Source organism: Chroicocephalus ridibundus, chromosome 6, assembly GCF_963924245.1.
Source record: "Chroicocephalus ridibundus chromosome 6, bChrRid1.1, whole genome shotgun sequence".
NCBI lineage: Eukaryota > Metazoa > Chordata > Aves > Charadriiformes > Laridae > Chroicocephalus > Chroicocephalus ridibundus.
The window spans coordinates 66,938,769-66,952,818 of NC_086289.1; the positions used below are offsets into that span (position 1 = coordinate 66,938,769).

At 49.1% G+C, this 14,050-nt stretch overlaps 1 protein-coding gene across 3 annotated transcripts in view; it reads left to right on the forward strand.

Moving 5' to 3' along the window:
* KCNAB1 (potassium voltage-gated channel subfamily A regulatory beta subunit 1) overlaps positions 1 to 14,050 on the forward strand; it is a 74,064-nt gene that overhangs the window by 53,833 nt on the left and 6,181 nt on the right. For all 3 annotated transcript variants that reach the window (XM_063339097.1, XM_063339098.1, XM_063339099.1), the window contains exons 3-8: positions 608 to 645; positions 2,114 to 2,193; positions 3,016 to 3,060; positions 4,263 to 4,307; positions 5,535 to 5,578; positions 8,950 to 9,036. In XM_063339097.1, coding sequence (XP_063195167.1) covers positions 608 to 645; positions 2,114 to 2,193; positions 3,016 to 3,060; positions 4,263 to 4,307; positions 5,535 to 5,578; positions 8,950 to 9,036 — 339 coding nt within the window. The remainder of the gene's footprint in view (positions 1 to 607; positions 646 to 2,113; positions 2,194 to 3,015; positions 3,061 to 4,262; positions 4,308 to 5,534; positions 5,579 to 8,949; positions 9,037 to 14,050) is intronic.

The window sequence follows — 14,050 nt, forward strand, 5'->3', positions numbered from 1 at the left end:
GAGTCTGCTGCTGAGTCTCAACTGCAGCTACTCTTTGAGCCAGCTGGCGAAAGGGCTGCTCGTCGGCTGTTGTCGGACATGGCCTTGATGGAAAAGTTCCTGGCAAAAAGGTGCTTTGGATGAGTTTTAAATGCTTCATGTCAATAGAAATATGTCTCTTCCTGCCTCCCCCCCCCCTAATTTTTGACTTGTATGATGCTAAATGCTGAAGCATAAACTTAGGAGGAGTTTCATTCCCCAAATTACAAGTTTCGGCAGCATCATAAATTTTTTCCAATTTGTCAAATTGAAGCTTTGGAAAATGAACCGGGTTTTGCAAAGAGCTTCAGATTTCAATAAAACTGTGTATTTTTGCAGCACAGGATCTTGCTGGCGCTTCCCTGAGTGGGTTCATGGGCAAGTCTTGGGTCCGCACCTCCACCCCAACCCTGCTGTTTCCCCCCGGTGCCTGCCCCGGTCCTGGCCCTGCTCACTCGGGGACGCAGCAGCGTCTAAACCAGTTAACCCCATTTTAAACCCATTTAATCCCAAGGACCTTGAATTTTGGTGGAGTGAATTATTGTTGGCAAAACCCTTTCATATTAACAGACTGTTTTGTTCTTTCTAGGGACGTGGGTCACTTTTGGAGGTCAAATCTCAGATGAGGTAAGTAATGCTTGGTGTAAGTATACAGCACAAAGTAAAAACCAATATGAGATATTTTTAAATGAAACCATGGCTACCAAAATCTGGTAGCCTGTTTCCGTACGAAGAAATGGCAGAGAGTTACTATGCAAAGCAATAGAAGGCACGCGCTTATGCTACAAAAAACCTTAATGAATCTGACATTTCCAGAGATCAACTTTAATAAAAAAAACCCCATCTATCCCTTAAAGCGATCTTCTCTTCCATGCTGTTTGGAGCGATATTTCCTCCTTACCGTTGGCAGCAGTACTGTTCCTGGAGCAGAAATTGGAAACTATTTTTACATCATGTACCTAATCAGCAACAAGCATAAATGCAGGCAGGGGCTCGGCTTACAAGGAGCTGCCGGATGATTTATTTTTTTTCCATAATAAGATGAAACAAATGAAAATGAGCTTGGGTTCCCTACGCACTCTTGCCTGTACCAGATAGCTCTTAATCTTGGTTAATAATCCTCCTGAGTGCTGGGCAGCACATGGGTTTCCCTCCATCTCAGGCACGCTGCAGATGTTAGCCATCAAAGGGAGAGTGACCTCCCGGCAGCCCTCCGTCTAGTACATGACAGAAACCCTAAAATAACTTTTGCGGAAAGAAAAAGGCCCAGGAGTCTGAACTCAAAATGTTTGTGGTTTTTTTTTCCTTTTTTTTAATTCTCTTCTTCTTTGGTGGTATTGCTTCTGACAATGGTGGATCACTGAGATCACTCCGGTTTCTTGGCATTGCAGGCTGAAGCGAGACGACTTGTTTCGGTCATAAATTTGCTCGCTGGCTCTTCTGCTCTCCTTGTTTAGAATAAGTCAGTGCCAAGTGTTTGTGCATGGAAAAAGAGGACTGAAACGCAGACCCGGCCTTGGGGATGCCCACCCTAAGGACAGTGGCTGGGCATCCACCCACCCCTGGCACTGCCATGTCCCTCCGGGTGCAGAATTCCCCCCCAGGAGCATCGGGACCCCCTGGGGCTCTGATAGGGATCACATGAAATGACCTTCAGCTGTTTAAATATCCCATGAAGTCTGACAGAGAGCTGCAGGACAGCCTGTTGGGTGGCCAAAAAATATTAAACTCTTTCCATGGAAATATCCTTTCTGTATTAAACTCCACAGATTTGCAGAGGATCTTCTATAACTCTATTAAATTCTTGGCTGCTTTCCTATTAGAAAAGCCTAGAACGTTCCTATGAGAAAAGATTAATTCCTCCCAGGATAAGTCAAAGGGAAGCTGATGTAAATCCGTGTTTTGGTGCTGCTTGGGCCAGCACACGACCCCCTGGGTGCCCTGATGAAGGGTCTGACCCTCCGGGTGGGGGATGCTGACACCCCTCCCAGCCCCACTGAAGCCCCTTCAGGGGCTTTTCCTGGTGTGGGAAGAGCTGCTGGCTGCTCGGGATGCAGTCTGCCACCCCTCACCTTTCTGTTTCTGCTTCCCCAAGGTGGCTGAGCAGCTGATGACCATCGCCTACGAGAGCGGCGTCAACCTGTTCGACACGGCCGAGGTGTACGCAGCTGGCAAGTGAGTGCCCAGCGTCCCGCTCCGCTTCCCCAGAGCCCCTCCGCCTGGCCCTGCTCCTCCTTGGGTCACAGTCCCTCAGCATGGATAGGGCTCTGCTGGTGCTTGGGAATCCCCCTTCTCCCTGAGGGGGCACAGAAAAACCTTTATTTTTGGAGCACTCTTAAAAAAAAAAAAAAGTAAAAAAAAAAAAAGTAAAAAAAAAAAGAAAAATAAAAAAAAAAATCAAACCCAATCCCCCTTGCACCCAGCTGAAGCCTTGAAATGTATCACTCATGCCACTTGCCGTTAGCACAGGGAGGAAAATGTCCTGAATAAATGAAAAGTCAGTGTGCATCTTAATGGTGACGGATGGCCTGTGCCAGTGACAGCTCCCAAGTGCAGCTCCCGGCATGGGGAACCGCTCTGGCTGCAGCGGAGCTAATGCTCTTAGTGTTGCTGTGGGACTGGGGAAAAAAAAAAATATCCATCCATAATATAGTTGACTTCAGCTGATTTATCCGTCTTTGTATTTAGTGTAAAAGGTGGCCTGGGACATCACGTTCCTGGTGTGGGGACAAAGTGGCTCTGCCTTCCCAGAGCAGGTTCAAGCAGACATAGGGCATGGGGGTGCAAGTCCATCCCCATGGGTGGGGGGACACACAAGGTGCTTTGTACTGATGGAGGGGACCTGTCCCAGCTGTGCTGGGTTGCTGTCACCCGGGGAGGGTAAGGGAGAGCTGCACAGCTGAGAGCGGGGCTGCAAGCTGGCATCGGGGTGGCACCGTCCGGGGGAGCTGAGCATCCTCCTGCCTCCCCTCACACAGGACTCTCTCTCTCCTGCAGGGCTGAAGTCATCCTAGGAAACATCCTGAAGAAGAAGGGATGGAGGTACTGTTCCGCTCCCTGTCACCCCAACTGAGCGGGACCCCTGGGCATATGAAAATTCTTCTGGTTTCTAAAAATGATGCATGTTAGGTGATGCTGGCCCAGGAGCAGGAGCTTGCAGGTGTGAGGGCCGTGCCCAGAGCAGCCAGCCAGGGGTCCTGCGGCAGCCAGACTTTTTCAAGTGCCAAATAAAAATGCTCTCTGGGTTTTTTTTGGGAGTGCACAACAGCTGCGATCATCAGCCTGCGGTGCTGCCCCGACCCTTGCACGAGACCATTGTCTCTGTGAGCAGCACAGTTAACACAACTTCTGGGCATATCCACCATCTTTTCCACGCACGGTGTATGGAGACGGATGATTTCTGTGCTGGCATCCTTATTTGTGTACATAAGACTATGTATTAAGAATGCAAAGCTGTGATGGGCCTTCATCCTGGGTAGCCCAGTAGGAGATGATATGTAATTTAAATGATGCACCGCGTTAGCACATGTTGTTTAGTTTTAAGAGCATTTACATAATTTTTAAAGATCTCTTGCTTGTGTCATATCCAGCCTTTAAGTGAAGAGTGGTTCCCAGCAGTGCTCTCATCAAAATCAGTATCCCCTGTGTTAGGGGGGATGATAATTCATAAGAAATACCCTGGGTACTGTGTAAGAAAAAAAAAAAGTCTAGCAAAAGCTGGAGAAATTGTGTTGTACACATACAGTTAGTTTATCAGCAAGGTACTTTGTGAAAGAAATCTTTAATTTAGTACCACACTGGAATTTATAGATTAATTCAGTGAATGCATAACTCTTGGGATTTTAATAACTCTGGAATACCGCACGGTAATGAGAAACACTGGACTTGGATACCAAGAAGGAATAGCACCAGAGTCTTTGGCTCTGGAGAATGCTTACTCCATAGTGAAAAATGTGTCACTTCTTTTGGTGACTTCACTTGAATTAGCTTCGGTTTCCAGACACCAGCTACCGTCGCTCCCTGCCCGCAGCAGACCTGAGGGTGGGAGGAGAAGTGGCCTCTAGACCTGTTGTAAAAAGGATTATAGTGATGTGTGAACTCTCGCTCTGAGCCCAGGGAGGCGAAACCAGGCACGGCTGTGGGAAGCCAGGGTACGGACGCTTGTCGATGGGCAGCATCCTGCATGGTTACTCATATTATCAATTTTACTTGTAACGGTAGTAATTTTTCTGTTCTGTTTGCAGGAGGTCCAGCCTGGTCATAACAACAAAACTGTACTGGGGTGGAAAGTAAGTCTCACAGTTACTTGTCGTGGTGTTTGCTGCTGCGTGCTTTTCCCTTTTACAGCTGTAAAACCAGGTGGAGATTAATTGGCATCTCAGAGGGGGGATTTCTTGCCATCGTTTTCTTTCTCCTCATTTTGCTAACTCTTTTAAGGAGTCGGAGCCTGGCAGAGGCCGTGTCCCTGCCCTGAGCAGGGCTGCGGCACCAGGAAGGGGTAACCAGCCCTGCTTTTCAGCCCCTGCACCTTTCTTCAGCTCATTTCCATCGTGCGTTGGTTTTTGGCCCCAGAACAAAATATCAGTGTGGATTTTTTTGAATCTACCAGAATATCTGAGGAGAAACTTTCATCAGAGATCTTGTGCAAATGGCTGTAATTATTTTTTCCCCCGTTTCACTGAAGTTATTTAATGGTGTAGAGAAGCTGAGGTGCAGCACAGTCCTCTACTTCTCTGGGAAAGCTGGGATGTAACTAGGACACTGCCATGAATTTTGGTATGGTGGGTCTATAGTAGCTATCCCACTTCGTTGTGCTGTTGCTTCGCAGCAGGGTCAGGATCTGCCTGGTGTGTGAGAGAGACAGGCAAAATTAAACAGTCAGAAAGAAAAGTTATGAAGCCATGTGTTGCCTCTGAATCTAGTTTATATATGGATGATGGGCCTTGGTTGTCTGGGTCTTGTTCCTTGTTGCCTTGCCTTGGCAAGGTGACCTGCCTGGAGGAGGTCCGGTCCCAGCAGATGGGGTGTTTAATGATTTTGGGGGTAACCTTCACGGTACCTTTGTGCCTGCGTTGGGAGGAGCGCTTTGTTGGCTTTGCTGTCTGCCATCTTTGCGCTGGGAGGACAGGTTGGATGCTGCCATCTTCTGAAATGGCAGATGCTGCCAGTGGAGCCTCAGTGGTGCACAGTCGGCCGGGGCACAGCCCCATCCCCGCGCTGTCGGGTCCCAGCAGCCACCGCTGCCCTGCCAGCATCCTTACCCCTTAGAAATGTCACCTGGTAGCTTTAGGGCCAGGCAATATCCGTAGCAAGGCTGTTACCACATTAGCAATGGTCTTACTCGTCCCAGATGCTGTCGTCTTTGAGGCTGGGAACCCAAGAGAGCTGCGGGATCTCCCTGTTGTATGAGTTGTAACTTCATTTTGGGGATATTTAAACCAGAATACAAAATTAGCGCTCCCCGATTGTTAGCACCTCAGACCTCTAACAGCTGTGTACCTGTTCTTCCTTTGCAGAGCTGAAACGGAAAGAGGGCTTTCAAGAAAGCACATCATTGAAGGTACATGTTGGTGGGGTAGGGTGGTCTGGCCGTGCCCAAAATGCACTGAAGGATTGTTCTGTCTTTCCTCAAAAAGTGTGAGCAAACACATTGCACACAAAAAGCCTTCTCCACGTCTCTATGCAGCAATAACCTTTTGGGTTTTTTGCTATAATAAGCCAGCGTGTTGTCCTTGGCTGGCTGTGCGTGCGTTGCTTTATCACACATCCGCAGCAGTCAGGGTTTCCCATGCCGGGGTTTCATCGCCCGCTGCCTCACGCGGGTTTCCAGCAGCTTTATGCTGTTGTCCTCAAGAACAGCCCCGATCCCAACTGCTGCAGTGGGATCAGCTGCGGTCCCTGTGGCAGAAAGGCTTGGCTGACCTCGAGCTGCTGTGCTGATACGTGGGGGGGACACATACACACCCCCCCGGGCTCTTTCCCGGCAGCAGCGCGTGGTGGGCAGACGTGTCCGTGGCTGTGTGGGCTCCTTGTCGGAGCAGGAAGGGATGAGAAGGGCTGTGGTTTGCTCTTGGTGCTGCTTCTTCTCAGGTGCTCTGCTTTCATGTACGTTCCCTTGCCCAGCTCCTTGCATCCAGTCCTGCATCCCGCTGAGTGACCTTCCTCATCCACCGGGATTTATTCACCCAGGTGTTTGCTGCGTCTAATGCATGTGCCTCATCTTCCTTCTGCTTGCTTTTTTTTTTGTTCTCTTGGACACATTATTGTAGGAGAGGGAGTGAGAGCACATACGTTTTTCCATACAGACAAGTGTGTTTCACCTGATCTGGCTCTGCCTGGAGGGCTGTTGGGTCAGGCACCCAGGCATGGTGACTGTGGCCATAATTATAATTTGCACGGGATTTTACATGCAGGACGCAAATAGAGCAGCACCCATAAAAAGACACACTGTTGTCATATTAAGGATGAGCAGCGTCAGCCACAACCTTGTCCCAGCGAGAGGTGCCAGCCTGGGCTGGCTCCTGATGGGGGCCGGAGTGGACCCTGAGACCCCCCAGGAGGACCCTTGGGCCAACAGCAGATCCCGAGCGGGTCCCAGACCCAGCAAAGCACAGAGGCCTGGGTCTGTCTTCCACATAAATCCTGAATAAAAATAGCACAGGTTTAGAGAAAAGCTGTGTGAAGCCATGGAAGGGAATTATGGGGGGTGTCCTGGTTCCTGGGGAGGGCGGGAAGCCTTCGGGGCAGAGCGGGAGCATCAGGCTTGGTACCTGTGCTTCAGCTCTCCACCGAGGGCTTCGCACTCCCTGCCTCTTGTTGCTGTTTGACCCACTTGTGTCTGCTGCCGCCGAGGGATGTGCAAAATGTGTTCTGTGGGTTCCTGGGAGATGATACGCTCAGTGCCAAGGTCCTTGGGGGAGCTCAGGACTGTGCCGGTCCCTGGGGAGCGGCTGCTCCTCGCTGGGCGATGCCGATGCCAGCCCCGGTGACGCAGGGGAGCAGCACCCTTCACAACCCAGCACACCGCAACGGCTGCGGCAACGAAAAGCAATTCTCCCTATTGCACTGTGTATGCTGGGGTAATTACCCTCCGCTTTGATTTATGGGATAAGCCCTAATTGTTTACGGTGGTGGTTGGTTAAGCTAATGTTTGCTGCCGAGACAAATTAAAAGAGAAAAAAATCAGGCTCGTCTATATTACCAGTGAGCCCCGGTGTCAGTAGTTTGATGGCACAGGAGGTACGCACCGCAGAACAGGCGGGGGTATGCTTTGATCTTTGCTTATCAGAAGGTAGCATCCCGCTGCAACGAATCAGGTTTGCCCGCCAGAAACGGCAGCTTTAACTTGCATTTTGCCATTTGCATGTTTTATCACCGGGATCTGCAATGGCCCATTCGTCACAACCTTTGACAACCAGGGTTTGTTCTGTATACATTAAAACATTGATTATATGGAAAATACAAACATAGTAATGGTATTATCCACCCCTCGCCTGGGATGCCACTGCCGCCCGCACCACACCCTGGCTGATTCCGTCCCAAACAGGTGATGTGGGATGAACTGGGTGAGCCGGGAAGCCTCCTCCCTGGGGTGCAGACTTGGTCACCTTCCATCTCAAAGGAGCTATTTTGCAGAGATAAGGAGCATCCCTGGATCACGGTCGGTTTTGCCTCATAGTAACCAGCTTGTACGTCCTGGGAAGTTTACATTATTTAGCATTTGCAGAGTTCAGCTACGTTAGGATGTGACTTTCACGTTAAGGTAATGCTGGAGAAAGTTTTTTAGCTACTTTTTTGAACTCTCATTCATTGAACCCATCAGGTGGTGTCCCGGCTGCTAGTGGCACTAGACCCACAGTTGCTTTGGGAAGTTGCAGCCATGTCACAGGAGGTCCAAACTCATCCATTTTCCGTCTCTTGTGGAGCTACTTCACGAAATGATAGAAAAATACTGGCAGCAGTTGAAATAACTTCAAAGAAAACATAGTGAATAATGTTAAGGTCAATGTTAGCTATTTTCTAAAAATACATTTGGCAAAAATGGCCATTTTTTTCATCTCAAAATCCAGGGAACATTTTCAGACTGCTCTATTTTGGCTCATTCTTCATGAACATTCATAAAAACATTTTGTTCCTGGGAAGATTCATAGAAAATAAGTGTTAGAAATCCTCTTTTCTCTCTCTCACGCACATATATAAATATATACATATACGTATGTAGGCTTTTGATGCCATTTCCCATCAGATCCTCATGGAGAAGCTGTTGAAGCCTGGGTAGTTCTGCACTGTAGCTGTGAAACGGAGCCTTGTCCTGCTCTGCAGAAACTCTTTCTGCCCTGTGCCATGCATTAGTGGGCACGGCTTGCTCACCCTGCAGAGAGGGCAGAGCCCTCCGTGGTGCTCTATCTGCTCATCGTAACATATCTAACCGAGTCCCACCATCCTCCCCTCTGGGCTGGAGTTTCTGGAAGGTCTCCCCCCAGGGCAGGGCTTGATTGGGTGGGACAGGAGCCCTGGGCTTGCACAGAACAGCTCCGTGATGTGACTTTTATTAAATTAACTCTGAACAGAAGCAGAGCACTGAAGCCCGTCCCTGGCAGCTGCCTCTTGATGGGCCGGCCACGGACGTGCTTGCTAGCAGGTGTCTGTTCCAGTCCAAATCTCAGCCTCATTAAAAAATAAAACAAATTCTCATGGAAGGGGGACGGACGGACCCTCTGCGAGCAGCCAAACTGGTGTTTTCTTAATATGGTTGCACTGATGTGGGACAACTTTATGCGGTATCCTTCTCATATGCTATATAGTTGTGTGTATGTATAGTAGGTATGTATATAAATATAACGAGCTCTATTTTTCCTAGTATGGTTTATCCCTGTCAGCTCTGTGCTGCCGCGCTCCTGCCTTGCTCTGACCATGCTTTGCTGTTTCCAGGGCTAAAGGCTTCTCTCCAGAGGCTGCAGCTGGAGTACGTGGACGTCGTCTTTGCCAACCGGCCAGACAATAATACCCCTATGGAAGGTTAGTGGGAGCTCGAATTAAAGGTTTTATTGTGACTGATCCTGGCTTACAGGCTTAGACCAATGATGGTAGGAAATGAAAAATGGTTTATTTCTTAAATATTCAGGTGGGGCAGCTTAAATATACAATAGCTGATTTGTGATGTCCTGGAGCCCTATACGGTTATGCTTCAGTGAAATGAATTTGTATCTCTTGAAAGGAAATTGAAGTTTCCTTTATGTCCCAGTGGTGGCTTTAATGTTGTTTGTTTCTTTATTTTCTTTTCCCGATTTCAGGTAAAGTGAATTTGTGTTTAAGGCTGATCTCTGTCAAATGAAACCTGTATATCCCTAATCCTGGTGTGGACAGCTCTAGAGAGGGGAGCGTGCCAGCGCTGCCATCCCCATCCTTGTCCCCGTCCCCTGGGCTGCCTGGATAGCATGTGCTTCTTCCCGTGCTATAACCAGGGGTGCGATCTAGTGCGTGGTCAGAAACAAGAAGCAACTAGCAAACTTTAGGGTTCACTGTCCTGAACAGCACAAGCCAAGTCTCCGGTGGGCTTGGCGGAGGGGCTGGGCATGGATGTGGCCCCCCAGGACACAGCGTGTCCCCCTAGGCACGGAGAGCAGCAATGCTCTGCCCAAGGTGGCTCAGCCTCAGCTCCCCTCTCCTGGGGGAGAACGGTCCTTTTACATGCAGACAGGGGGAACGAGTGTAGGAACTTGCAAGATCTGTGACTATGTGCACTTTAATTGTGTTTCATTGCTGATAACCATATATTCACGCTTGGTACGTGGCCATATAGCCCAGGAACCTTCATCAGTAAGTTTTGGGGTCAGTGCCCTATTTAATGGGCACCAGTTCCCGTTCCTTCTCTTTTCCCATCAGAGTTAACACAACCGTTCACACTGTGGCAGAAGATTAGCTTCACAGCTAAATAAAAAATAGCAAGAAGAAAAACTTGCAGGCTGCAGAAGCTGTCATGGATGAGTACATGTAAATCAAGCAAACCTGGAGCTTGACAGGCCCCTCCCAAGCTCCTGGCTTGTCTCTCAGTGGTTGTGACGCCTATTTTCTTAACGAATGTGGGGCTGCGTGACCCGGCACAAGCCGTGGGTGGGAGGCAGTGTCGCTGCCCCGGCCGACCAGTGTCGGCAGCTGTGGGTTCATGGAACTGGCCCAGGATTTTGGGACCAATGAGGATTTCTTTAGTAGCTGATGAGGTCAAGGAACGTGACATGTTGTGTCTTGGAGGGAGAAATGACCTCTCTGCTCAGTCAGTTGTCATCTAACGAGGCAGTGCGGAATATATTTCCTGTGCCTGCGACACACCGCTGATCTCAGGCGTTTGCAGCCTTTAAGATGCTACCGATACTGCTAGCAGTGCTGGAGCTTGGCAATAAGGTCTAAACTGTGGTGGATGGTGGGATTTTGAGCAGGGTGAAAAAAGGGACATTTTTATTATGAATGGTGTGGTGTTGATTCTTTCTATGTATTTCATGCTTTTTTTATGGTTCACCTACTAAGCCACTTCTATCCCAGAGCATCTGTTGAACCATCTGTCAGTTCTGCACTATCTGGCATGCACAGTAAGTGCTGAGCTACCTCCACAAGACATACGATCCCCGCTCCATCTCCTTACGTGCCTGTGCTTTTCCCATGAGCAAATAGCTGCTCCTTAACTCTGTGCAGGCAGCATCTTGCCCGTGTTGCAGTTGCAGGGGACTTGGGTGGATGGAAGGAGATGGCTGGAAAGTCTCCAGGTGCTTTTGAGAAGGGCAGGAAAGCCATGAGCTGCTCTGCAGTTGTTGTCATGGTGCGGCAGTGACCTTGGGAGGGTGCAGCTTTTGTCCCTGTGGGAGAGATTTGTAGGTAACCTTAAACGTTCCCTGCTTGTGCCACTCATGCCAACATGAGGGTGGCATTAAGGTGGTGAGACTCTGGCCCAGGTTGCCCAGAGAGGTGGTAGATGCCTAAACCCTGGAAACATTCAAGCTCAGGTTGCACAGGGCTCTGAGCAACCTGATCCATTTGAAGATGTCCCTGCCATGGCAGGGGGGTTGGGCTTGATGGCCTTTAAAGGTTCCTCCCAACCCAAACCACTCTGTGATTCTATGTGAGGGGCCCTGCATGAGCAAAGAGCGTGGTACCACCAAATTATTCAAAGGATAAACTTTGAATGTTCATGTTGTTTTTGTGACTTGCTGCATGGAAGGCAGGTGAGGTTTCTCTGCTGTCACTTGTGGGGTCCTCCGCCTGCTGTGCTTTGTGTGTCTGTGGGCATCAGCAAGCGATGGATCAGCCATATAGAAACACTCATCTGCCCCTTCCCTGCCCCAGGCAGAGCAGAATCACTTCCCGCTCCCCTGGGCTGGTCATGGCCCAGCTCAGGCTGCCTTCGGAGGCACGGGTAGAGGAGACCTAATAGGAGAAGATGAGCCACCTTTATTGTAGGTGACTCTGGTCCCCAAAGCAGCAGGCAAAGCTTGCTTGATCAAAAACTCAGGAATGTATTTACCTTTCTTAAAAGTCTCAGAGCAAGTTAAAAAAGGTTGTCATCATAAAAGCAATGCAATATTAGCTTCAAGAAAAGTCTGAAGATGAGTACTCTGCAGAAGGGTCTTTGCACAAGGCTGCAGTCAGGTCTGGCAGGTCCCTGGCCAGGGCAACAGTGTCCCTCCTCGCCCCTCAGCCGGTCCTGGCTCTGACAGGGCAGGCAGGACGAGGGGCTGCCCTCGCTGGGATCACCCACCCTTGCTGGGGTCACCCATCCATGGGGTGATTCTGCCCCCGCTGCCCAGGCAGCTCTGCCATCACACGGCATCCCCCAGAGGGGCACCTTGGGAGATGGGTGACGGGCAGGATTTGTGCTTCTCCTGAATTTCTGTGAGTTTCATGCCTTGTTAGTCAGGCTGGAGATCTGATCCCCCAACTGTGCTAGCAGATGCTTTTTTTCATCCCCATCAGCTTTTCCAGCAGACAAGCAGAGCAGCTCAGGCTGTGGGGAAGGAGCGTTCCCTGGTGAGACCCCCCGTTGTCACTGTGCCCAGGGACCAGGTGCCCACTGCACGGCCAGCCCCAATCCGCAGCCCTGGCAAGCAGGGAGGGAAGGTGACATTGTTCCTATCAGGGAACTTTAAGCTACTTCAAAATTATTATGCTGCTGGAGGCTGTTTGCTGGGTTTTGAACTATTCATTTATATTTAAAAAAAAAAAACAAACTTCTTAAGTGATGCCACTTGTGCCACCCAGCTGGCAGACCGAGCGGTCCAGGCATGTGGTCTTCACAAGCCATCCCATCATCATACCCATGGGAGCAGGCTTGGGTAAACAAGAAGATATATATATATATATATAAAAAATGCATGTTTTTTATGAGTTGACCTAAGTTTTTCTTCAAAGGAGTAGAGGTGGGAGAAATGAAAACAACCATGGATTGAAATGTGTAAGAGGCGTATGATGAAATGCTTATCAAAATTCCTAAATGGTAGTGCAGCAAAAATAGAAAACTAGACCCAGTGAGAAGGCGGCGCTGCCGAGGAGGGAGGGAGGGATTGCCGTACAGCTGCTTGTCACGCACAGCACGCCTGCGGGGAGCAGGGTGGCTGCTTAATAACGGGACATTTTGTTGGACTAATACATGCCTGAGAATAAAATGCTTAGAAATAGAGAAGAGTATGGCTTTGGCCAAAACGAAGCCAAAAAAAAAAAAAAAAAGGGAAAACAATATATGGCATTTGAACTCTACTTTTTATTGTGGGGGTTGGGGAAAACTCCTCAAGCCAACATTTTCCTGGAGAGGAAATTTCCCTTTTCGGTAGGAAGGCAGAAGCCCAGCGCAAAAGGAACGGTCTCTCTTGTACAGCCCTCTGGGGTTATAAATGGAGACTTCATCATCTTTAGCTGCTTGTCGCTGCCTGCAGAAGAAGTCTCACAATAACATCAAGATTGGCAGTGTAATCTCCCCTCTGACAAGCTTCTTCCCCCTCTCCCCCCAAATAGTACGAGAATCCTTATGATATAAAAGGCCCTCGATCTTGAGACAGTGATGCCTGGAGTCATTGTCCAAGCAACAGCAGACACCCCGAGGGATGTAATAAACACACAGGGCTTCTCTGAGCAGCCCTGCCTCCAACCAGACACTTTCCACCTTAGTTCGATGGGTCAGAAATTCATCATATAGACGTAGACTATTAGTCGCTCCGATTTATTACCGCAGTTGGGACTGTGACCCCAGGGCTGCGGACTCTGACAGTCCCCGGCGCCTCCTGCCCGGGGAACCCCGCTCGGTCCCCGGCTCCTCTGGAGCAGGGATGTGACAGGCGCTGCCTGGGCCCCCCTGCCACGCCGTGTACCCAGCAGGCTACTTCCAGGGAGAAATCAGGCTTAAAAATGAGTTGCAAACAGTAAGCAGGGGCTATTTTATTATTAATTATGATTATTAATTATATTATAATTATTAATATAATTATTATTAGTGAGGCATCCTACCAGGCACTGTAACCTTCTGGGCAACCATGAGGGACAGACAATTTTTTTTTTTTTCCTTTTCTTGCAAACTGAAGTTTATGATGGGATTCCACCCCCCACCCCACCCCACCCCCCAAGAAGGCAGGGCTGCTCGGCAGAGGTTCCGATGGATGGAAATTAAAGATTCTGCCCCAGCACGAGTACCCTTGCAGGCTTCCCTGTTCACAAAGGAAAAGGAGGACACGGGGACCGTTGTGCTAAGGAGCTGTGCCGGGTTTTGCGGAGGTGCCGCCTGCTCCTCCCGTGGTTGGGCCAGCTTCAGACATCCAACTTTGTCCCCGGTATCCTAATATTCCTAGTAAAAAGAAGCAGGATCACATATACGCTTTTAGTAAACAAATTTTAAAATAAATTTAATTTATCTTTTAGTTTATTTTTCGACTGTGCTGCCCTCTTGTGTTAAATTTTAAAGGAAATATTGTAAGGCGGAGGTAGGCAACCGCCAGTTGGTAAAAGAAGTTTTTAAACAACTGCAGGTTAGAAGTCTTTATGTTCGCACCATCAA